At 40.7% G+C, this 26,801-nt stretch overlaps 1 protein-coding gene across 2 annotated transcripts in view; it reads right to left on the bottom strand.

Moving 5' to 3' along the window:
* SLC45A2 (solute carrier family 45 member 2) overlaps positions 1–26,175 on the bottom strand; it is a 49,312-nt gene extending 23,137 nt beyond the window's left edge. The window contains exons 1-2 of one of the 2 annotated variants that reach the window (XM_079144488.1): positions 25,689–26,175; positions 23,936–24,112 (exon numbers count right to left, since the gene is read on the bottom strand). In XM_079144488.1, coding sequence (XP_079000614.1) covers positions 23,936–24,112; positions 25,689–26,073 — 562 coding nt within the window. In that variant the 5' untranslated portion in view covers positions 26,074–26,175. The remainder of the gene's footprint in view (positions 1–23,935; positions 24,113–25,688) is intronic. The other variant, XM_079144489.1, reaches the window with a different exon arrangement.
* Positions 26,176–26,801: the final 626 nt, after the last annotated feature.

Genomic DNA, 26,801 nt, shown 5'->3' with positions numbered 1-26,801 from the left:
ACATCTTCTGGTCAAAGACTGAACATCCAATCTGACCTTGCGTTTCCTTAGATTCACAACACAACCTTTCTCTTAAAAGATGGTAAGATAATATATCTAAAACATTTCCCACTGTTGTTTCCTCCTCCTACTTCAAATCCTGGCATTTCCTCTCCCTTTTGGTCCTTCCTTTATATTCAAGCTGGGTCAGAATGCCTCATTGCTTTGAGGAAAGGATGTGATAATAGAAAGCAGAGAAACAAGAATGTATTTCCTGAGTTCTGAGTTTCGAAAGCCCTCAGGCATTGAGAGTAGACTCAGGAGAAAAGGAGGCTTCCCAGATGAGGCAGAGCATTCATGATGTGCACACACGTGGGCAGATCCCTCAGGCAGCGTCGCCCTGCTCCTCAGTGGGTCTGGCTGTGGTTGGAGGGTGAGAGGTGGGTGAGGAGTCCAAAAGCAGAAGGGAATAGTGCCTCATTTCCTCAGACCCCAGGGAGTCAGGAATACCTCCAGGAAGAAAAGACTGTGCCCTGGATCTAGACAAAGGAGCTAATTTTGTGCCAGGCTCTGTTCTAAGTACTTGCCACCCATCACACAGTCAATCCCTAAGACGACCCTTTGAAGAAGGTATGACAAGCTATTCCCAGCCGATATGGTCTATGAAATAGCCTCCAACAATAAATTATGGAATACCGAACCACTGGTCTCAGTGAAAATGCAAGATGAACATTCTGTAAGCTTTTAGTCACAATATTTTAGGCAACTGATGAGCCCAGGACCTTGTTTTTTGTGTGTTTCTGTTTAAGGACCCCTTCCTTACTATACACAGTTTATTCATTAACCCTAAACACATGATCTATTGCACTGTATCTCTGGCCTGAACAAAGTTCCCCTAACACATGTTATTTTCCCCATAAGGCTTATCACTGTCTTCCTGTGTTTAGGAACACGTACAGCTTTTCAGTACTAAACTCGGGTCATTTTAAACAATGAAATCTCCAATATAAAACCTCAGAATGTAAAGATCATGGCACTAAATATGCCATGAAAAGAAACTTGTTTATTCTGTGTGAGAACCGACCTGAGAAGGCAGAGCACCACCTTGTAGGAACTCAGCTAGGAATGTCTGTTAGGTGACTCAAGTGTTTCCCCACTCTGCACAGGTCCCCAGAAGACTGCAGATGAGCTGCAAGAGTTTATTTTGGCATTACAAATACATTTTAGAAGTAGGAGGACTTTAAGTGTGGAATCCACCAATAAGGACCAACTGTAGTTTTATCTCTGAATTAGAGTCAAGGAAACCCAAAGGTAGTACATTTGGAACTCACAGAGTTCACCTCTCACTGGCATGTCATGGGAAGAGCAGGTAACATGGAGGAGCTGAGAATTCCTAGTCCTGGAGGAGCTTTGCAGATGGAAATGAAAGATGACTCAGCTGTGACATGGTGGGACAGTGACATCCCAGTAAATGCCAGTGTGAACAGATGACACTCAACAAAGGTCTTCCCCCTCCCAAACATCTGCATTCTAAACCCCTAAAGTTTAGATGCAGCCCTTGGGGAGAGGGGAGGGAGAACATTCCAGACTGACTAAAATCAAATTTCAGCATCCTGTGACAAAAGACTCAAGGGAGAAGCAAACAAATTGAGTTTGGAATTTGGGATTCACACCCATTGCAGACATAAGAATTTATCCAACTAGTCTTTTTCTGAGGATTAGTTATGCTACAGGTTAAAAAACTGGCAGTAAACCAATACCAAAACCATATCATTCTCACTTAAACAGATAAATGCAGAGAGCAGGGAAAGTGGTGGGTTTGCCAGACAGCATATGCCCCAAGATTGCAATTTATGCTCCTGCTGAGAGTTTCTAATTTGTACTAATGTGACTAATACAATAATGGTTCACACAAAAGCATTCTCCTTAATTATTCCATCATTTATCCAAAAACAAGTTTCCCAACTTGAGCATATTAAGATAATATGATTTTTGAAGATTCCCATTTTCTGACATGACATAAAATCTGACTCTCGTTTCTTCACTTGCTTAAGGGTTAGAAATGAGTACAAGGTCAAGTCATTAATTGACATTGTTTTGGAGTTTTATTTAAATCCGTAGGACAAATATTTTTAGTTCTGAGTTGAAACAGCTCTTTGCAACTGAGAGGAGAATGAAGTACTTTACAAAACACTTTAACTCCTCCTAGTGGTGACAAAGAGCATGCAACACAGATCATGAGCGGAATGGAAAGCCCCTTGAGCCCCTACCAATCGCAGTCTCCTGTCTCTTGCTGCTGTGGCGACTGGCACTAAGCCAAGTTTGACTGGTTTGCACAGGTGCATCTGGAAAGGGCCTTGCCTGTGGGACCCCACATGCAGGTGTGGTTCAGCATGCAAAAGCCCTGGGACCACGGTTGGTCGACCGCTAGTCAACAGAGGCGGTGATAAACCTTCCCTCCTTCGACCCCCAGATGGAAATTTCTGAGATGAACTTCGTTAGTCTCCTCAGGGGACCTTGTGAGATGGAGGGCCATCAGCTGGAGTAGAAGTCAACTCTGTAATTCCTGATCAGACAGTTGCACACCAATATGTTCTTCCTCTTGCTCTCTGGAATTGCTTCCCAAATAAACCACCTGCAAACTTTATCTGGGGCTTGACTTTTAGAGGAATTCAGACTAAAACAAGCTATATCTTTTCTGTGACTGAATGGGTAGATTTTTTTTTTTTTTCTCCTAGTCTACCACTAACCAGTTGTGTGACTTTGGGTTAGTCACTTTATCTCTAAGTCGCTCAGCTCAATCATTAGTAACACAAGGATGCCAAAATAGAACAGTCATTCCACTAATGCTTACTGAGCACCTTCCATAATCTGAACACTATTCAAAACACTGGTAATAGAGCAACAAACTGAAAAGACAATGGTCCTGTCATTGGAGAGTTTACATGTTTGTTGAAGAAGACAAAAATCAAATGAATAAATAATGTAATGCCAAGTAATGATTGTACTTGTGAGGAGGGGCAATATGTCCAGGAATTATAACACAGCAAAGAGGCTGGCCAAGTTGATTTAGGTATCTAAGGGAAAAGTTTTCATGGAGAGAAAAGAGTAAGGAAAAATTCCTTCCAGGGACATTATGTTAAGTGAAACAAGACAGGAACAGAAAGATAAATATCATATGTTCTTACTCATTTGTGGAAACTACAAAATTTACCACACGGAAGCAGCTAGGCTGGAGTGAGTAGGGGAGAGAGAAGGACGTTGAAGAGTGGGTACTCAAATACTGTTAGTTAAGAATTAGTTCAAATCTTCTGTAGCACTGTAGGGTACCTACATTTATTATATATTATATATATATATTATATTTCATAATAACCAGAGAAGAAAAGTTTGAAGGTTTGCAGTACATAGAAATGATGATAGTTGAAAAGGTGGACATGCCAATTACCCTGATTGAATCATTATACATTATATTCATGCATTGAGTACATTATCATACAGTAACCCCTAAATAAGTACAAGTATTTTACATCAATTAAAGGAAACTAAAATAAATAAGTGAAGCAAAAGGGAAAAATGTTCTTCCAGATCCTTTCTTCTCTAACCTGCCTTTGCCATTCTTTGGGAGTTCTGTTGCCCACTTTCAAAGGGAAAGCAGATGATACTTTGGAGATATTTACTATGTTGTCCTAAGTCACCCCTGACCCAGAAGCCGAAATCCTATGTCTGTAGTTTCTGTCCTGGAGGCACCCTTTCCAAGCTGCCTGAATGGGGAGATGTGAAAGTTTTCCACAGGCAGAAAGTTCAAAGGGAACCCATTTGATGAAACAAAACCACTCATCCAATGATTACTCATGAAAGAGGAAACGTTAAAAAAGTTTCAAATATGAAAGGCAGCTCCCTTCCACAGTGTAAAATGTCTGGTCAAAGGGGCTCATGTCTCAACTTCACCTTTAAGACTCTGTCGTTAATTATTTGCTAATAGTGCATTTTCTTCAGGCTAGTATTTTTGTGCAGACATTGAAGTATTTAAAGAAAAACAGAAAAGTTAAAAGAGGATGAGCCTAACAAGTTTCCCATTCTTTTTCCAAAGACACACAGAGGACATGTTTCTCACTGAGTCCTTCACTATAAATACAACTTTTGCAGGCCTGGTGGGATAGAGAAAATCAAGTGACTATAAACATCCGATATTAAAACCTTTGAGATGGTTCCGTGCCCGGTGCCTGTGGTCATTTGCTAGGTTATTAACAATGACATTGTGTAGATTCATGAGCCTGTGTGGAAACCCAGTTTGGCAATGCTAAGGCTTCTCAAAGGAGCCAGGATTTCCCATTAGGCCTCATCCAAGAGTCATGGCAAGGGATAGAGCCCACTGCTAAGGACAGCAAGGTCTTGGGTTCACTTTAGCAGAAATAGGCTGTTAGAACCATTTGGCACAAAGGATGAGCAAGGGCTTGTTGGCTCACTGGGTTCCACAGCCTCATGTGCAGCAGTGAAGGATCTGGGTGCTGAGATGACATGGGTGGATCCACTAGACCAACCATGGCTACTGCAAAGCCAGGGATGGAGAGATGTTGGATGCTAGAGCTAAATAAAATAAAACATCTCCCTGGGATCCAGCAGAGTACTTTATTTAAACACACACATATACACATTCACAACCTGTCAAAAATATGCTGGGAAATATTCTGACAAGGAACCCTTTGCTCTTTGAAAAACATTTAGAAATATTGGACCAGAGAGATCACTCTAAAACAAAAAGAATTTCAATTTAGTAGATCATTTGGATTCTTTGGTTGAATGCTATCTTGCTGTTGATGAAAATCAAAATGGGCCCTACTACTAAATATTACTTTGTCAGAAAATGCTTGCTTCAAATGGAATGCTGTAGTTATCTCTTTACCAAGTTCATATAAATTCAGGTGTGGCGTGTGCAAAGGTAAAGCAGAGGGATAATGCATTGCTTGTTTTCTGTTTTTTGTTTTTTTTTTTCATTCCATGTTTGAATTGCTTCTATTCAGAGCAAGGACACTACAGTGGGGTCATATCCTTATTTAACTCACCGTGGTTCAACTATTCACATTTTGAAAAGGGGGTGAGGAGGGAACCAGGAAGACAAGAATAACATTTTAAAATAGTATGGACAATCCTATCTGCTAACTATTCCATTAATTGAGCCTATGTCCATGAGTAACATTAAAAGGGATTTGATTCTACAGACGTTTGCATGCAGGTTTACATTACATAAAACAGGGCACATGGTATTTTATGAGTGATCTATTAGAGATTAATGAATAAAGTAAACTGTCATTATCACTCAGGGACTTTAGAATCTAAGCCTTAAATGAAGTGAGACTCTACTATATTTTCCTACAGGAGGAAGATGTTTGAAGTTGTTTTGGGATAGAGGAACCAAATGGCTAGAAGTTATCTGTGGACTCTCTCGGTGGTTGCCCGTATGACCAAAGGCATGCACAGGAAACAGCTGACTGAGGTCCAGAGTTCAATGCTGGTCATGAGACGAAGCATAACAAATAAGTGAGCATATTCACCTGATAAATGCAATTTGCCATACAGTTTATTTAACCTGATGTAAAACTGCACAGAATACAAGTAGGGTTATGAAACCAAGGGTCTCCTCTGCATAGCTAGCATCTCTAAGTGTCTGTTATCAGCAACACAATGAACTAGAAGTCAAGGAAATTTGAAGGTGAATCCTCATGAAAGAATTTACAAATCTTGTAGGAGATGGAAATAAATACACAGTAAATTACAACATGGGAAGAGTATGATTTAATGCATGATCAGGTAAAACTAGGAACAAATGTATGACTTTAAATTTTACTTTAATGCATTTTAAATGAGATAAATTTTCGTTACTAATGTTGGGGACTTTGAAAGCTCTGGCTGTCATTTCTTATAATCATCTTGCTCTTTAATTGTTCTTATTAGGCTAATATTCAAGTAAGTTTGTATTGAGTAGCTTCTGCCTACTCAGTAATAATCACCCCTTCCTTCTTCCTAATAGAACCCCAATTTGGTTCAGGAAAGCATACCGCCATACCCCTAAAGAAAACAAAGAAGATTCACTTTCCACCTTCCAAGGCACAGGATATTTACATAACGTAATTCTGCCCAATGTGAAACAAATAGAAGTCTGTGGGGGCTAGAAAACTATTGTTTTCTTCATTTAAAGAGACAGCATAGGCTCTTTTTCCTTCCTTCTTTCCTGATCCTCTCCCACCTTCCTCCTGTCTTGAAACAAATGTGATGAATGAAACCATGGCAACCGTCATGATCCAAGAGGCAACACATTGATGAAACAACCAAACAAATATTAAATTGCTGGCACTGACATCTAGACTGGCCAAAAGCCAGCAGACACCTGCTTCCAGACTTCTTGCTACATGAGAAAAATAAATACATGTGTTTAAGCCACTTGTTAGTGGGCTCTCCTTACTCACAACCAGGCCCCGCCAATCAACCCATTCCTTGAGCATGTGCCACAGGAAGCTGGGGAAGGAGCTAAGAACAGAGCTGAGGTCTTAGAAGCCAGTCTGGATTTTCCTGTGGCCCTACCAGTCCTCCAAGTGGACCATTAAGATGCACATAAAATTGATTGTCTGTACTTCACATGTGCCTTACCCTCTTACTCAGTCACACAAACATTTTCTCTGGATAGTCAGTCCCTTTTCTCAAGAAGTTTCTGGTGTAATGAGGTTAATTACAAACATACACAAAATGCCAAAACAGAAAGTAAAATATGACAAAGGTCAAGAAAGAAATTATATTAAAATAGTCTTTTGGGACTGGATTGTTGATTTCAGGTAAGAGTTAGTAAAATGGTGGAGTGGGTCAAATGTTCCCTTGCCACCCACTGCCCCTCCCTCTGAGGACAGGGACTGGGGGGATTTTAGACCTGAAAAGGAGTATTATGCAAGAGAACCTGAGAACTGCCAGAGTAGGACCCAACATTCAAGCTCTTTAACAGTTCTTATGAACATAAAAAGACCTTTTGTTCTTTTCAGTTTATTTGAATATTCTAGAATATCTCTAGTATGCTTTTTAAAATAGAAAAGGAAAGGGATTAGAGGGAAGAGGAGAAAAAGGGTATGCTCCCTCTGCATCCCATCTTTCTCCAGCCTCAGGAGCTGGGCTAGGGGCAGTGAGGATAAAATTCAAAGAGACTTTTATGGACTGAATTGTGTTCTTTCCCCAAATCCATGTGTTGTTGCCCTAACCCTGGCATGACTACCTGGTACACAGAGTGATTAAGAGGTAATTATAGTAAAGGTGTAAGGGTGGAATCCTGACCTCAAGAGCTGATGTTCTTATAAGAGACACGAGCAGTGCATATGCACAGAGAAAAAGGCAGGTGAGGACATGGCTGGAAGGTAGATGGCTGCAAGCGAAGAAGAGAGGCCTCGTCAAAAACCAGTGCTGGAAGCACCAAGTCCCTGAGACAGCGCGGTGAACTCCGGCCCACAGGTTGCTTCAGAGACCAGGACAGGGCAGCCAGGAACTTCCTCAAGCAGTCCGGCTCCCTCCGGCCGGAAGCGCCTTTCTAGGCTAGCTTCTCGTAGCAGACCGCCCAGTGAGAGCCTTTCTACACAGAGCCAGCCACAAGTCCCCAAGCCAGCGGAGACCTCCGACCTGCAAGCAGCCTATGGGACCAGGGCACGGCAGCCAGAGACCTCTCCAGGCGGCCCTGCCCCCTAGGGCTGCAGGCGTTCTCCACAGGGCAATCCAAGATGGCGGACTAGAGGGTGACTGCATCTCCAGTCACTCCAGAACCCAGGATTCAAGAAGAGGAGGCATTGAGAGACTCGGACTAAAATAGAGCCACAGGGTGAGTCTCCCCCACCTGGGGAAGATCGGCCCGGGCGGCAGGCCAGGATTCGGGCGGCTTATTAGAGTAGGGCAGGGCAGCTAGAGTCTTCTCCAGACAGCCCTGTGCACTCCGGCGATGGGCTCCTCCCACAAGGCCAGCTTCTGGGAGCAGGCCACCCAGTAAGAGCTTTCCACACAGAGCCAGCTCCAAGCCCTGGAACCAGAAGCGGGTTATGGGCAGCTTTCTTCAGAAGCACTACATTATCAAGTTACTCCAAGACTTCAGGCTACTGAAGGCTGGTAGGTGATACACTGGAAATCTACAGGGACACTATAAGCCAGTAGAGGAAATCTGCAATATTACAGAGTCCCACTGACATCTGACCAATATGAGAAAACAAGGGAAGAAAATGTCCCAAACAAACCTAGATACTATATCAATAAAACTCAATGACAGCACAGCAGAAGAAATGTCAGAAAGGGAGTTCAGAATGTACATAATTAAAACAATCAGGGAAACAAACGAGGAGATGAAAGAGCAAATGCAGGCATTAAATGATCGCACCAATCAATAGTTAAAAGAGCAAATAAGAGAAGCAAGAGATCATTTCAATAAAGAGTTAGAGATACTGAAAAAAAACCAAACGGAAATCCTTGAAATGAAGGAAACAATAAACCAAGTTAAAAACACCATAGAAAGCATAAACAATAGGATAGAACACCTGGAAGACAGAACCTCAGATATTGAAGACAAAATATTTGATCTTGAAAACAAAGTTGACCAAACAGAAAAGATGGTAAGAAATCATGAACAGAATCTACAAGAATTATGAGATATCATGAAAAGGCCAAGTTTAAGAATTATTGGGATTAAGGAAGGCTTAGAGAAACAAACCAAAGGAATGAACAATCTATTCAATGAAATAATATCAGAAAATTTCCCTAATCTGAAGAATAAAATGGAAAATCAAGTACAAGACGCTTATAGGCTCCAAATATAAAAATTACAACAGACCCACACCAAGGCACATAATTATGAAAATACCTAAAATACAAAATAAAGACAGAATTTTAAAGGCCATGAGAGAAAAGAGTCAAATTACATTCAGAGGGAAACCAATAAGAATATCAGCAGATTTTTCAAACCAGACCCTAAAAGCTAGAAGGGCCTGGAACAACATTTACCAAGCCCTGAAAGAAAACGGATGCCAACCAAGAATCTTATACCCAGCAAAACTTACTTTCAGATTTGATGATGAAATAAGATCCTTCCATGATAAACAAAACTAAAGGAATTTACAAAAAGAAAGCCGGCATTACAGAACATTATCAGCAAAATATTCCATGAGGAAGAGATGAAAAACAATGATGGAAATCATCAACGGGAGGAACTAGCCTAAAGGAATAGCCAAATAAAGAAGAAACCAAGTCATGTCAAAAAACAAAAATGAGTCAAATGACTAGGAATACAAATCATATCACAATAATAACTGTGAATGTTAATGGCCTGAACTCATCAATCAAAAGACATAGACTGGCAGATTGGATTAAAAAGAAAAATCCAACAATACGCTGCCTGCAAGAGACTCATCTCATAGAAAGAGATACCCATAGACTAAAGGTGAAAGGATGGGAAAAAAACATACCATGCACACGGACACAACAAAAAAGCTGGAGTATCCATCCTCATTTCAGATAATGTGGACTTCAAGCCAAAACTTGTCAGAAGGGATAAAGAAGGACATTACATACTGCTTAAGGGAAGCATAAATCAGCAAGACATAACAATCATAAATACCTATGCCCCGAACATTGGCTCATCCATGTACATCAAACAAATCCTTCTCAATTCCAGAAATCAAATAGACCACAACACGATAATACTAGGTGATTTTAACACACCTCTCTCACCAAGAGAGAGATAGATAGATCGTCCAAACAAAAATTGAATAAAGAAACCATAGATCTCAATAACACAATCAACAATTTACACTTAACCGACTTATATAGAATATACCACCCAACAAAGAACGAATACACTTTCTTCTCAGCAGCACATGGATCCTTCTCTAAAATAGACCATGTTTTATGCCACAAAGCTACTGTTAGCAAAAACAAGAAGATAGAGATACTACCTTGTACTCTATCAGATCATAATGGACTGAAATTAGAAATAAATGACAGAATAAAAAAAAGAAACTTCTCCAATACTTGGAGATTAAAAAATACGCTATTATACGATGAATAGATAACAGAAGACATCAGGAGGGAAATAAAAAAAATTCTTAGAAGTAAATGAGAACAAAGACACATCATATCAAAATCTCTGGGACACTATGAAAGCAGTACTGAGAGGAAGATTTATTTCATGGGGCGCATTCAACAAAAGAAGTAGAAATCAACAAATAAACGACTTAACACTACAGCTCAAAGCCCTAGAAAAAGAAGAGCAGACCAACACCAAAAGTAGTAGAAGACAGGAAATAGTTAAAATCAGAGCCGAAATCAACGAAATTGAAACAAAAGAAACAATCAGAAAAATTAACAAAATAAAGAGTTGGTTCTTTGAAAAAATAAACAAAATTGATAAACCCTTAGCCACACTAACAAAGAGAAAGAGGGAGAAAACTCAAATTACTAAAATTCGGAATGAACAAGGAAATATCACAACAGACACGAGTGAAATACAACACATAATTAGAAGCTATTTTGAAAATCTATACTCCAACGAAACAGAAAACCTCGAAGACATCAACAAGATTCTAGAGACATATGAATTACCTAAACTGAACAAGGAGGACGCACACAACTTAAATAAATCAATTTCAAGCAATGAAATAGAAGAGGTCATCAAAAGCCTACCAACAAAGAAAAGTCCGGGACCAGATGGGTTCTCAGCTGAGTTCTACTAAACCTTTAAAGAAGAGCTCATTCCAATACTCCTCAAAGTATTCCATGAAACAGAAGAGGAGGGAACCCTCCCAAACTCATTCTATGAAGCCAATATCACCCTGATACCTAAACCAGACAGAGACACTTCGATGAAAGAAAATTTCAGAACATCGTTGCAAAAATTCTCAACAAAATTTTAGCAAATCGCATACAAAAATATATTAAAAAGATAGTGCACCATGATCAAGTGGGTTTTATCCCAAGGATGCAAGGTTGGTTCAACATCCGGAAATCAATAAATGTCATTCACCATATCAACAGACTTAAATTTAAGAATCACATGATTATTTCAACAGATGCAGAAAAAGCATTTGATCAAACACAGCATCTCTTCATGCTGAAAACACTAGAAAAAATTGGGGAGTGGGAACATTCCTTAGCCTTGTAAAGGCCATCTACGCTAAGCCCATGGCCAATATCATTCTAAATGGTGAAAAACTGAAAGCATTCCCCCTAAAAACTGGAACAAGGCAGGGATGCCCTCTTTCACCACTTCTATTCAACATTGTTCTTGAGACTCTAGCCAGAGCAATTAGACAGACCAAAGAAATTAAAGGGATACAAATTGGAAAAGAAGAACTCAAACTATCCCTGTTCGCTGATGACATGATTATATATTTAGAGGAACCTGGAAATTCCACCAGAAAACTCTTAGAACTCATAAGTGAATTCAGTAAAGTAGCAAGTTACAAGATCAATGCTCATAGATCCAATGCATTTTTATACATAAGTGATGAATCTTCAGAAAGAGAAATTAGGAAAACTACCCCATTCACAATAGCATCAAAAAAAAAATAAAATACTTGGGAATCAATCTCACAAAAGAGGTGAAAGACCTCTACAATGAGAACTACAGAACACTAAAGAAAGAAATTAAAGAAAACCTTAGAAGATGGAAAGATCTCCCATGTTCTTGGATAGGCAGAATTAATATTGTCAAAATGGCCATACTATCAAAAGTGCTATACAGATTCAATGCAATTCCAATTAAAATCCCAATGATGTACCTTACAGAAATAGAGCAAGCAATTATGAAATTCATCTGGAAGAATAAGAAACCCAGAATAGCTAAAGCAATCCTCAGTAGAAAGAGCAAAGCAGGGGGTATCGCAGTACCAGATCTTCTACTCTATTACAAAGCAATAGTAACAAAAACGGCATGGTATTGGTACCAAAATAGACAGGTAGATCAATGGTACAGAATAGATGACATGGACACAAACCCAGATAAATACAATTTTCTCATACTAGACAAAGGGGCCAAAAATATGCAATGGAGAAAAGATAGCCTCTTCAACAAATGGTGCTGGGAAAACTGGAAAATCATATGCAACAGAATGAAATTAAACCCCAATCTCTCACCCTGCACAAAACTCAACTCAAAATGGATCAAGGACCTTGGAATCAGATCAGAGACCCTGCATCTTATAGAAGAAAAAGTAGGTCCAAACCTTCACCTTGTTGGCTTAGGAGCAGACTTCCTTAACAGGACTCCCATAGCCCAAGAAATAAAAGCAAGAATCAACAACTGGGATAGATTCAAACTAAAAAGCTTTCGCTCAGCAAAGGAAACTATCAGTAATGTGAAGAGAGAGCCTACAGAGTGGGAGAATATCTTTGCCACTCATACTTCAGATAGAGCGCTAATTTCCAGAATCTATAAAGAACTCAAAAAACTCTCCACCAAGAATACAAATAATCCAATCAACAAATGGGCTAAGGAAATGAACAGACACTTCACAGAAGAAGATGTACAAGCAATCAACAGATATATGAAAAAATGTTCAACATCTCTAGTAATAAGAGAAATGCAAATCAAAACTACCCTAAGATTCCATGTCATCCCAATTAGAATGGCGATTATCAAGAACACAAGCAACAATAGGTGTTGGCGAGGATGTGGGGGAAAAGGTACACTCATACATTGCTACACATGCTGGTGGGGTTGTAAATTAGTGCAGCCACTCTGTAAAGCTGTATGGAGATTCCTCAGAAAGCTTGGAATGGAACCACCATTTGACCCAGCTATCCCACTCCTTAGCCTTTACCCAAAGGACTTAAAATCAGCATACTACAGAGATACAGCCACATCAATGTTCATAGCTGCTCAATTCACCATAGCCAGATTGTGGAACCAACCTAGATGCCCTTCAGTTGAAGAATGGATAAAGAAACTGTGGCATATATATACAATGGAACATTACTCCACCATGAAGAATGATAAAATTATGGCATTTGCAGGCAAATGGATGAAATTGGAGAATATCATGCTAAGTTAGATAAGCCAATCTCAAAAAACTAAAGGACGAATGATCTCGCTGATAAGTGGATGAGGACATATAATGGGGGGTAGGAGCGGTTAGTGTTAGGGTTAGGGTTAGGGATAAGGAGGGTGGTAAGAATGGAGGAAGGAAGGAGTGTATAGAGGGAAAAGGGGTGGGAGGGGTGGGGGGAAGGGAAAAAAATAACAGTATGAATCAAACAACATTGTCCTATGTAAATTTATGATTTTTAATTAAAAAAAAAAAAAGAGTGCTGACCCCTTACTCTCACATGGCCATCTCCCAGGACTGTGAAAAATCAATTTCCACACTTTAAGTCAGCCAGTCAGCAGTATTCTGGCAGGCAGTGGGTATGGTTTGCATATAGAATGTTCCTCAAAGTCTCTTCTGCTCAGATATGGGGTTTTGTGGAAACAATTAGGTCATGAGGGCTCTGACCTCATCAGTCCATTGATGGCTGAATGAACCACTGGAGGGTGGGACTGAGTTGGAGGAAATAGGTCACCTGGGTTATGCTCCACCCTTCTTCCATGATGTTCTGCCTCACCTCAGGCCTGAAGTAATGGAACCAGCGAAACATGAACTGAATCTTCCAAAACCCTGAGCTGAAATACTCTAAGTTGTTCTTTCCAGGTATTTTGGATACAGTGATGAAAAGCTGAGCAACACATCAGCACAAGCAGAAAATATAGGCTGCCAAGGGAGGTCCAAATTCAGGATGTGCATGTGGTAAACTGCAACCTCTATGGTCTCTTCCTGCTGGAGTCTTCTACCTCACAAGTACCTTTACTATGTTCATCTACTCAATAAACTTTGGTGCTTTGGTTATTTCGTAAATTGCATCCAAGGCCAAGTTAGAAGTAAAATGTACCTGCAGTTAAGGAGAGAGCAAGGGACCTTCTTCCCAGGAAACAGTGGAAGTTTTCAAACAGCTTTGAGTTCCATAGGCAGAATAGAAGCAGAGGACTTTCAAGTGAGCAAAGACCCAAGGCCTGGAGAAGAAAGGGCAGCCTCTTTCATTTGTCCCACTGTTACTTATTTTGAACACCTGCAGTATGACGTGACTGATGATGGTGAAGAGTGAGGGGTGTAGTGAACAAAGCAGACCTGGCTTGGGAACATGTTGAGAAATTATTCAAAGCACAGAGAATGTGTGCAGGCCAGGAAGAGAGGCATTGCTACAAACCAGCCCTGCCAGCCTCTTGATCTTGGCATTCCATCCTCCAGAACTGTGGTAAATAAATGTCTGTCCCAGTAAAAAGTAGTTTGGACCAGAAGAGGGAAATAACTTGTGGAAGCTTCGAGCCCTCTCTAGAATGTTTTTCTTTGTCTAAGAGACAAATAAGGGGCCACTGCAGGCCAAAAAGCAAAAGAGTGTCCTGGGTATAGTTGACTTTTAAGAATATGAATCTGGATGCTGTCTGTTAGTTCTCTTGGAGTGGGAAGGAGTAAAGACTGGAAAATCAGTTAAGGGGTAAGTACTAAATTTAGACAAAAATAGTGAGAGCCTGCACTAAGATTATATCAAAATTACATGTATGTGCTGATCCCACAAAACATGATAACATCAACAGAAAATATAAAAGTGAATATATTATTGTCTTGAACTCATAGAAATGCTTTCAGGTGTAGACCTTGGAAGCTTCCAAAATAGAGGTCTACATTCTAATATTGAGCTAGTTTGGACAAAGGGCACTCCTGGGCCTTGGCTCAGGCCTGACAGCCCTTAGAAGTTTCTACCTTAACTCGTAGTTTGTCAGATACCAAACCTGCCTCATTTATCCAGCCCCAGACAGTACCAGGTGCATCATTAGATCCAGGAAGTTTTCATGTAACTCATCCTTATCACAGGGCAAGGATTAAAGTGCCCTCACAGGTTGACCTGTCCCTATAGCCAGTGAACATTCCTAAACCCCAGCCCACCCTGGCAAGCAGCCAGAAAAACTAGCTCTTTTCTTTGTCCCAGTGAGCCAGCCTGACTCTTATTTGTCGGAGTCATGTCTTCCTTCCCCAGCAGAGCCCCAGTAGAGGCTTTGCCTATACATTCATACTCACATGACTCAATTCCATTTCCATCATCAGGGAGTCAAAGTTTCCAGTGTCCAGGATTGATATCAGAGGCAGCAAGGCGGAAGTCATTTGGACAGGTTTTCACCATGGTATAAGGTGGGAAATGGTAGACATATTGCCCAACATTTTCTACAACAATAGAACCTCAGTGCTCCATGTTCTAAAGCCGAAAAGTCTCCCGTGACATTCAGCAAATAATGATAAAATGGAAACAAACTGTGGGATTCAAATTAGGAGAATAATGTTTGAAACTCTGATCTGGAACCTTCTAGCTGTCAGCCTCAGAACTGCTATTTAATCAGTTAAATCTCTCTTCTCTGTCCTCAGGCAGTAACATTTGGGTATATAACCACTGGCTCTCCAGGAAAAAGAAAAAAAAAGCCATAGTTTATAGCTTTCCAATTCTATGCTTCTAGTCCTCTCATCATGGCTGTTTCAAGCCATCAGTATGTGTCAACCAGCTCTCTTAATTCCTAAAAATTTACCAATTGATTCTCACAAGCCAGCATAAGCCAGTACTAGCACACCATACTTCTAAGTCTCAGATTTCACATCTGAAAAATGGGAATTATGCAACTTCTACAAGTCAGGATAGAGGTAAGTAAAAATGCCTAACACAGGGTTATTAGCTTATATGAACAATTTGATAAATATTCATTCAATATTTGCACAGCACCTTCTATGAAGTACATTTTCCCAGGAATTAAAGATCTGGCAAGAACAAAAGGAAGGGTCTGCTCATCTGGACATGATGTTCTAGATGGGAGAGATGAACAAAAACTGAAAAAAATAGATAGATGATGGTTGGATGGTAGATAAACTGATAAGTAGAAAGGTCATAGGTAAATGGATGGATGATTAGATGGAGAACCGCAGTCAGTCTGGTAGAGATACATCCGATGAAGAAAAGTCGAACAAGGATAAGGGGAGAGGGAGGAGTGGTTATACTCCATTGATTTGGTGGCCAAGACAAACCTCACTGATGAGCCATTTAATGAGGAACATGAGTGGATGAAGGCATGAGTCATGGGATTATCTGGGGAAAGTTTCCCAGGCAGGAGGAGGTGGCATGCTGAGTCCCCATGTGGGCATGGGCAGGCAGGCATGCTCCAGGGACTGTGAGAGGCTGGTGGAGTGGGAGCCCTGAGTGACAAGGCAGATGGAAAATTCTGTGGGAACAGAAGCCCAGGCAAAGGAACAAAGTTGCTGAGTGGCAGGAGCAGAGGTGAGGCAGCACAAAGGTCTCAAAACTGGCCATTATACCTCTAGAGACATGGAGGTCAGCGTCCAGTGATGGACAGGGCTGAAGTTCTTCTCCTGCACCTTCCCTAAATCCGGGAGGAACAGCTTATTCTGCTGGTGCAATCTCATTCCTTCATGTTTTGACCACTATAGTGTTTACACAAATGACAAAGATGGGACCAATGGGTTCCATGAGTAGGCACTATTCATAGCTCTGGAAATACAGACCCTACCTGGCCATGGAGGAAGCCAGAATGCATTGAAACAAAAATGACATTGGTTGGGCTCTGAAGACAATCAAATAAGTGGGCTGGTAGAGTTCCCCTCTCCTAGATATAGATAGAAATGTTCCTGGGCCAGGATCCTGCCATCACCTGAGGTATAACACCGCCCCCTCCCCTGCCAGTCCCAGCACAGCTCTAATTAGTGCTGTAAGTAGCATTGCTCCAGATTTAGTGGCCCAATAGTGACTGAAGGAGGCTGACAGCAGCCCCAAGGAATCCAGAGCGTCCCAACTGTTCTATTTTTTTTTGAACTAGCAGGCTGAAAAAATGGCAGTTCTTTATGTAACTAAGAAATCCCAAAGAGAAGAGGTTTCTCATTTGCTTGGTTTGTTTCCATTTTTTGCTTTTAAATATGGTTCATAGCACATCTATCATCTGGGATCCTTAGTAAATAAAATGTGAATTTATGGGCTCCACTCAAGAAATATAAATCAGAATAACTGGAGTAGGATCCCAGGAACGTAGATTTTCAACAAGCTTCTAAGTAAGGCTGATGCTACATTACTGATGTTTAAGATCCACTGCTTTAAAACAAAAGTAAAGTGCAGGGGCGATCGAAGATGGCGGACTAGAGGGTGACTGCATCTCCAGTCGCCCCAGAACCCAGGATTCAAGAAGGGGAGGCATTGAGAGACTCGGACTAAAATAGAACCACAGGGTGAGTCTCCCCCACCCAGCGAAGCTCAGCTGGGTGGCAGGCCAGGATTCGAGTGGCTTATTAGAGTGGGTCAGGGCAGACAGCATCTCCCCCAGGCAGTTCAGTACAGTCTGGCGGTGGGCTCCGCCCACAAGGACAGATCCTCCAGCCTCACGGAGCAGGCCCCCCAGTGAGAGCCCTTCTGCACAGAAGCAGTGTGGCCAGCTCCGGCCCGCCCGCAGGTTGCTTCAGAGACCAGCACAGGGCGCCAGGGACTCCCCCAAGCAGCCCAGCCCCCTCCTGCAGGAAGTGCCTCTCTAGGTTAGCTTCCCAGGGCAGACCGCCCAGTGAGAGCCTCGATGCAGAGCCAGCCACAAGTCCCCAAGCCAGCGGAGACATTCGACACGAAAGCAGCTTCTGGGACCAGGGCTGGGCAGCTAGAGACCTCTCCAGGCAGCATTGTCCCCCTCTAGCTGCAGGCTTTTTCCACGGGGCGATCCAAGATGGTGGACTAGAGGGTGACTGCATCTCCAGTCGCCCCAGAACCCAGGATTCAAGAAGGGGAGGCATTGAGAGACTCGGACTAAGATAGAACCACGGGGTGAGTCTCCCCCACCCAGCGAAGCTCAGCTGGGTGGCAGGCCAGGATTCGAGTGGCTTATTAGAGTAGGACAGGGCAGATAGCATCTCCCCCAGGCAGCTCTGTGCAGTCTGGCGGTGGGCTCCTCCCACAGGGACAGATCCTCCAGCCTCTCGAAACAGGCCCCCAGTGAGAGCCCTTCTGCACAAAAGCAGCACGGCCAGCTCCGGCCTGCCCCGGCCAGCTCCGGCCCGCCCTGCTGCCAGCTCCGGCCCGCCCGCAGGTTGCTTCAGTGACCAGCTCAGGGTGCCAGGAACTTCCCCAAGCAGCCCAGCCCCCCTCCAGTGGGAAGCGCCGCTCTAGGCTAGATTCTCGGGGCAAACAGCCCAGTGAGAGCCTGTCTACACAGAGCCAGCCACAAGTCCCCAAGCCAGTGGGGACCTCCGACCTACAACCAGCCTCTGGGACCAGGGCTGGGCAACAAGAGACCTCTCCAGGTCTCTCTCCCTGGAACCAGTAGCGGGCTAGGGGCAGCATTCTTCAGAAGCACTGCATTATCAAATTAATCCAAGACTTCTGGCTACTGAAGGCTGGTAGGTGATACACTGGAAATCTACAGGGTCACTATAAGCCGATAGAGGAAATCTACAATATCACAGAGTCCCATTGACATCTGACCAATATGAGAAAACAAGGGAAGAAAATGTCCCAAACAAACCTAGATACTATATCAATAAAACACAATGACAGCACAGCAGAAGAAATGTCAGAAAGGGAGTTCAGAATGTACATAATTAAAACAATCAGGGAAGCAAACGAGGAGATGAAAGAACAAATGCAGGCACTAAATGAATGCACTAATCAACAGTTAAAAGAGCAAATAAGGGAAGCAAAAGAGCATTTCAATAAAGAGTTAGAGATACTGAAAAAAAACCAAACGGAAATCCTTGAAATGAAGGAAACAATAAACCAAGTTAAAAACACCATAGAAAGCATAAACAATAGGATAGAACACCTGGAAGACAGAACCTCAGATATTGAAGACAAAATATTTGATCTTGAAAACAAGGTTGACCAAACAGAGAAGATGGTAAGAAATCATGACCAGAATCTACAAGAATTATGGGATATAATGAAAAGGCCAAATTTAAGAATTATTGGGATTAAGGAAGGCTTAGAGAAACAAACCAAAGGAATGAACAATCTATTCAATGAAATAATATCAGAAAATTTTCCAAATCTGAAGAATGAAATGGAAAACCAAGTACAAGAGGCTTATAGGACTCCAAATATAAAAATTACAACAGACCTACACCAAGGCACATTATTATGAAAATACCTAACATTCAAAATAAAGACAGAATTTTAAAGGCCGTGAAAGAAAAGAATCAGATTACATTCAGGGGGAAACCAATAAGAATACCAGCAGATTTTTCAGTCCAGACCCTAAAAGCTAGAAGGGACTGGAACAACATTTACCAAGCCCTGAAAGAAAATGGATGCCAACCAAGAATTTTATACCCAAAAAACTTACTTTCAGATTTGACGATGAGATAAAATCCTTCCATGATAAACAAAAGCTAAAGGAATTTACTAAAAGAAAGCTGGCATTACAGAACATTATCAACAAAATATTCCATGAGGAAGAGATGAAAATAAACGATGTAAATCAGCAAAGGGAGGAACTAGCCTAAAGGAATAGCCAAATAAAGGAGAAACCAAATCATGTCAAAAAACAAAAATGAGTCCAATGACTAGGAATACAAATCATATCACAATAATAACTGTGAATGTTAATGGCCTGAACTCATCAATCAAAAGACATAGACTGGCAGATTGGATTAAAAAGAAAAATCCAACAATATGCTGCCTGCAAGAGACTCATCTCATAGAAAGAGATACCCATAGACTAAAGGTGAAAGGATGGGAAAAAACATACCATGCACACGGACACAGCAAAAAAGCTGGAGTATCCATCCTCATTTCAGATAATGTGGACTTCAAGCCAAAACTTGTCAGAAGGGATAAAGAAGGACATTACATACTGCTTAAGGGAAGCATAAATCAGCAAGACATAACAATCATAAATACCTATGCCCCGAACATTGGCTCATCCATGTACGTCAAACAAATCCTCAATTCCAGAAATCAAATAGACCACAACACGATAATACTAGGTGATTTTAACACACCTCTCTCACCAAGAGAGAGATAGATAGATCGTCCAAACAAAAATTGAATAAAGAAACCATAGATCTCAATAACACAATCAACAATTTACACTTAACCGACTTATATAGAATATACCACCCAACAAAGAACGAATACACTTTCTTCTCAGCAGCACATGGATCCTTCTCTAAAATAGACCATGTTTTATGCCACAAAGCTACTGTTAGCAAAAACAAGAAGATAGAGATACTACCTTGTACTCTATCAGATCATAATGGACTGAAATTAGAAATAAATGACAGAATAAAAAAAAGAAACTTCTCCAATACTTGGAGATTAAAAAATACGCTATTATACGATGAATAGATAACAGAAGACATCAGGAGGGAAATAAAAAAAATTCTTAGAAGTAAATGAGAACAAAGACACATCATATCAAAATCTCTGGGACACTATGAAAGCAGTACTGAGAGGAAGATTTATTTCATGGGGCGCATTCAACAAAAGAAGTAGAAATCAACAAATAAACGACTTAACACTACAGCTCAAAGCCCTAGAAAAAGAAGAGCAGACCAACACCAAAAGTAGTAGAAGACAGGAAATAGTTAAAATCAGAGCCGAAATCAACGAAATTGAAACAAAAGAAACAATCAGAAAAATTAACAAAATAAAGAGTTGGTTCTTTGAAAAAATAAACAAAATTGATAAACCCTTAGCCACACTAACAAAGAGAAAGAGGGAGAAAACTCAAATTACTAAAATTCGGAATGAACAAGGAAATATCACAACAGACACGAGTGAAATACAACACATAATTAGAAGCTATTTTGAAAATCTATACTCCAACGAAACAGAAAACCTCGAAGACATCAACAAGATTCTAGAGACATATGAATTACCTAAACTGAACAAGGAGGATGCACACAACTTAAATAAATCAATTTCAAGCAATGAAATAGAAGAGGTCATCAAAAGCCTACCAACAAAGAAAAGTCCGGGACCAGATGGGTTCTCAGCTGAGTTCTACTAAACCTTTAAAGAAGAGCTCATTCCAATACTCCTCAAAGTATTCCATGAAACAGAAGAGGAGGGAACCCTCCCAAACTCATTCTATGAAGCCAATATCACCCTGATACCTAAACCAGACAGAGACACTTCGATGAAAGAAAATTTCAGAACATCGTTGCAAAAATTCTCAACAAAATTTTAGCAAATCGCATACAAAAATATATTAAAAAGATAGTGCACCATGATCAAGTGGGTTTTATCCCAAGGATGCAAGGTTGGTTCAACATCCGGAAATCAATAAATGTCATTCACCATATCAACAGACTTAAATTTAAGAATCACATGATTATTTCAACAGATGCAGAAAAAGCATTTGATCAAACACAGCATCTCTTCATGCTGAAAACACTAGAAAAAATTGGGGAGTGGGAACATTCCTTAGCCTTGTAAAGGCCATCTACGCTAAGCCCATGGCCAATATCATTCTAAATGGTGAAAAACTGAAAGCATTCCCCCTTAAAACTGGAACAAGGCAGGGATGCCCTCTTTCACCACTTCTATTCAACATTGTTCTTGAGACTCTAGCCAGAGCAATTAGACAAACCAAAGAAATTAAAGGGATACGAATTGGAAAAGAGGAACTCAAACTATCCCTGTTCGCTGATGACATGATTATATATTTAGAGGAACCCGGAAATTCCACCAGAAAACTCTTAGAACTCATAAGTGAATTCAGTAAAGTAGCAGGTTACAAGATCAATGCTCATAAATCCAATGCATTTTTATACATAAGTGATGAATCTTCAGAAAGAGAAATTAGGAAAACTACCCCATTCACAATAGCATCAAAAAAAAATAAAATACTTGGGAATCAATCTCACAAAAGAGGTGAAAGACCTCTACAATGAGAACTACAGAACACTAAAGAAAGAAATTAAAGAAAACCTTAGAAGATGGAAAGATCTCCCATGTTCATGGATAGGAAGAATTAATATTGTCAAAATGGCCATACTACCAAAAGTGCTATACAGATTCAATGCAATTCCAATTAAAATCCCAATGATGTACCGTACAGAAATAGAGCAAGCAATTATGAAATTCATCTGGAAGAATAAGAAACCCAGAATAGCTAAAGCAATCCTCAGTAGAAAGAACGAAGCAGGGGGTATCGCAATACCAGATCTTCTACTCTATTACAAAGCAATAGTAACAAAAACGGCATGGTATTGGTACCAAAATAGACAGGTAGATCAATGGTACAGAATAGATGACATGGACACAAACCCAGATAAATACAATTTTCTCATACTAGACAAAGGGGCCAAAAATATGCAATGGAGAAAAGATAGCCTCTTCAACAAATGGTGCTGGGAAAACTGGAAAATCATATGCAACAGAATGAAATTAAACCCCTATCTCTCACCCTGCACAAAACTCAACTCAAAATGGATCAAGGACCTTGGAATCAGATCAGAGACCCTGCATCTTATAGAAGAAAAAGTAGGTCCAAACCTTCACCTTGTTGGCTTAGGAGCAGACTTCCTTAACAGGACTCCCATAGCCCAAGAAATAAAAGCAAGAATCAACAACTGGGATAGATTCAAACTAAAAAGCTTTCGCTCAGCAAAGGAAACTATCAGTAATGTGAAGAGAGAGCCTACAGAGTGGGAGAATATCTTTGCCACTCATACTTCAGATAGAGCGCTAATTTCCAGAATCTATAAAGAACTCAAAAAACTCTCCACCAAGAATACAAATAATCCAATCAACAAATGGGCTAAGGAAATGAACAGACACTTCACAGAAGAAGATGTACAAGCAATCAACAGATATATGAAAAAATGTTCAACATCTCTAGTAATAAGAGAAATGCAAATCAAAACTACCCTAAGATTCCATGTCATCCCAATTAGAATGGCGATTATCAAGAACACAAGCAACAATAGGTGTTGGCGAGGATGTGGGGGAAAAGGTACACTCATACATTGCTACACATGCTGGTGGGGTTGTAAATTAGTGCAGCCACTCTGTAAAGCTGTATGGAGATTCCTCAGAAAGCTTGGAATGGAACCACCATTTGACCCAGCTATCCCACTCCTTAGCCTTTACCCAAACGACTTAATATCAGCATACTACAGAGATACAGCCACATCAATGTTCATAGCTGCTCAATTCACTATAGCCAGATTGTGGAACCAACCCAGATGCCCTTCAGTTGATGAATGGATAAAGAAGCTGTGGCATATATATACAATGGAATATTACTCCGCCATGAGGAATGACAAAATTATGGCATTCGCAGGCAAATGGATGAAATTGGAGGATATCATGCTAAGTGAGATAAGCCAATCTCAAAAAACTAAAGGACAAATGATCTCGCTGATAAGCGGATGAGGACATATGGGGGGGTAGGAGGGGTTAGTGTTAAGGTTAGGGTTAGGTTTAGGGTTAGGGATAAGGAGGGTGGTAAGAATGGAGGAAGAAAGGAATGTATAGAGGGAAAAGAGGGGTGGGAGGGGAGGGGGGAAGGGAAAAAATAACAATGAATTAAACAACATTGCCCTATGTATATTTATGATTTTTAATTAAAATAAAATAAAAAAGAGACAAAAAAAAAGTAAAGTGCACAAGACTTCTTTTCATTTCAATTCTAAAGATCTCCACAAAGAGTCCTAAAGAAAGCTCTTATGTAAACTTCCTTTTCAAAAACTCTGCAGCCGCAGTCACAAGCTTTGTTTGGGGAAAGGCACTGGGAGACAGAGTCCACGTGATGGGAACATCCCATCAACAGATCCATTCATTCAGAAGATTCCACATGCAGAGACACTGCATGACTTCCACGGAAGTGCCTCCCTGTCTGGAGGGCTGAGGAGAGACTTTCTGGAATATTCCCTACCTGTGAAGAGGGCATGGTAGTGGAGGCCCTTCTCCTTGTCCTGATGGGAGCAGACATCAAATAAGTATGCTTTGATGGGCCCATCAATGAAGTCAGCAGCAAAATCAAAGAGGACCACACCTATCATGGTGATGCTTATGGTCCAAACCAGCTTCCTCCTTGGATTAGCAATCAAAGCTAAAAGAGAAATAAACATTCGTTCTCCTCAATCCTGCTTTAGAATGACCCATGTTTTTTATTTCACCAAAACTTTCTGTCATCAAATCATCTTCCTTTACTTTCTTTCTGTTTTGTTTTTCCAAATAAAAATAGCTTCATTATTTTTTCAAGTTCTAAAAATTATGCAAGTGAATGTGCAGGAAGACAAATCTACAGACAGAAAGTAAACAAGTGCTTGCCTAGGTCTAGTGCATAGGAGGATTTGGGAAGTGGCTGCCAATGGGTCATGGGTTTCTTTTGGAGGCGGTGAAAATATTCAGAAATTACAAAGTGGAGAGGGTTGTACACCTTGTGAATATACCAAAAAGCAGTGGATTATATATGCTTTTAAATGAGTTTTCTGAGGTATGAATTATATTTCTTTAAATAAAAATCTCATTTTCTGAGTGTTGGAAGTATGCTACATCAATGGCAGGATTTTTGTTAACCACAGTAGAGTTTATCTCTATGACTGGAGTTGACAGTACTCACTGCCACATACACCCAGCACTGATGAATGAGATCCTGCAGTGCATACATGTCCATCCTTAACCAGCTTTCCTCGTCTTTTCACTGGAGTTAATGAAGAGCACCCTCACAACTTCTAATAGCTGAATAACATTCATCCTATGAATGTGCTGTCCTTTGTTCAATCTGCTAGGGAATATACACTGTTGTTTCCCTTGCTGACCATTTTTTTAAGCTAAGGACAGTGTGTAATATAGGTATGCATTTACAAAATTCCACTAAAAATAAGTAAAAAATAAGCCTACCCTCTCCTTTTACCTCTAGTCCTTAGCAGTGACTATTTTATCAGTTTTGTTTTGTTATTTTACCATAAATAATATATATTCATGAATTTATGCCTTCTCTTAAATATATATAAATGGTTCCTGATTATCCTGCTTCTTATTTACCCATTCTGCTGTCCTGAGAGTTGGTGGTCTAAAAATACATGTCCTTTTAAAGATTAATGATTCTTTTGTCAATGTCCTACCACCAAGTACTAATTAATTGATAGCTGATTAATGACTAGAAAAAGTGCTTTAACATCAGGTTTGTGGTTGTTCGGAATTTGCAATGCAGAAATGTAACCTGGAGCTGACAGGCTAATGCCCCTGTATCCATTAAAAGGCTCTACACAAAGCAATAGACAAATTAACTCTTATTTGAACATACAGGCAATTTCTTGCAAATGTTTACAGAGTCATTTGGGCACTGATCAATTTGACAAAGTATTCCATAAGGCATACTGAGCTCAAAAAAAATGAAGTAAAAAGTTTTAAAAATCCTCAATTGATAAATAAGTACAAGTATTTAACTTGAGAAAGTAGATAAAAAATCAATCCTATTTTTAAATCCTCCCAGCAACACAGGACAATGAAGGCTGAAATTCTAAAGGAAAGGCTCTTCACCAGATTTTGGATCATTCAAAGGCAGAAGTTCACTGCAACCTAAGAGAGACCACCAGTTCTAAACTATTTTTAATAAATGTCAGAACTTTACATTCTTTTCCTACAGCTTTGCACAACAGGACCTTGTGCAGTTTACTTACCTGATACTGCCGCATCTCCATTGAGGTACAGTGCCATGCCCAGGAGCATCATGAGGCCCAAGGTGAGGATGAAGGGTCTCCGGCGGCCCCAGCTGGACTGGCAGTGGTCACTGGCTGATCCCACAACAGGTTGTAGGAGGAATCCCAGGATGGGGCTGAGGAGCCACACCATGCTGTATAGACTCTTGGGCAGGCCCACACTGAGCAGGACTGGGGTCACATAAGCTGCCTCCACTGCATAGCAAAACTCTCGGCCGAACATGACCATACTGTGCATGATGAGTCTGCCTGCGGGTCTTCTGGGTAGCTCCACAGAGCCCCAGGGGCCATCCTCAGCTAGGGTTTGATAGGTGTGGGTGCCAGCCTGCCCACTGTCGCCGCCCATTGCAAAGGGGTGAGATACCTTACTGCGTGATCTCTGGGTTTGTGCTCCAAACTGGATCTGACATGGAGCCTGTCTGAACAACCAGCAGAGGTGGCCAGGCTGGAGGAGGGGCTCAGATTCTTTCATGAAAAAAAAAAAAAAAAAAAAAAAAATTCTTTCATGCCGCTAAGATCACAAGTTATGACGAGAGGGAAAGGGGGTGTTGGCCCTGAAAAGCATGACGGAGATTAGCTGCTGAGAACCCTCTGGCTCCTTCCAATTCTTGAATGTTTTTCTAACGAGATCTTCCTTCACACTGTTCTCTCTCAATATCTCTCTCACACACATACACTATTCCACATGATCACATACACAGTTTGGAGATAATTAAGTCTTATTGAACAGTGGTTAAATCAACATAGAAATAAATCACTCTTTTTATAAACTTAGTTTGTAGATAGGAGCATTCTTTTTCTGACCAGAAGTTTTCTACGCACACAGCTCAGAAGTCAAATAACTAGACTTAACATGGTGTGTGGAGTTCTCATCTTTCCTCGAGATCATTAGCCGTCCCTTAGCACCCTGATATTTTCTTTCATTGCACTTGAAGAATTGTATAATTAGCTACTTCTGTGTTGGTGCTATATTCTTTGTTAATTAGTTTTTTAAATCTCCTTGAAGGCAGAGAACAGGTCTCTTATGGTATTCCCCCTAGCATGATACCTGGCATCTTGTAGATCCTCAATAAA

Source organism: Sciurus vulgaris (assembly GCF_902686455.1).
Source record: "Sciurus vulgaris genome assembly, chromosome: 6".
Taxonomy (NCBI): Eukaryota; Metazoa; Chordata; class Mammalia; order Rodentia; family Sciuridae; genus Sciurus; species Sciurus vulgaris.
This window is presented reverse-complemented; position numbering and strand designations above follow the sequence as displayed.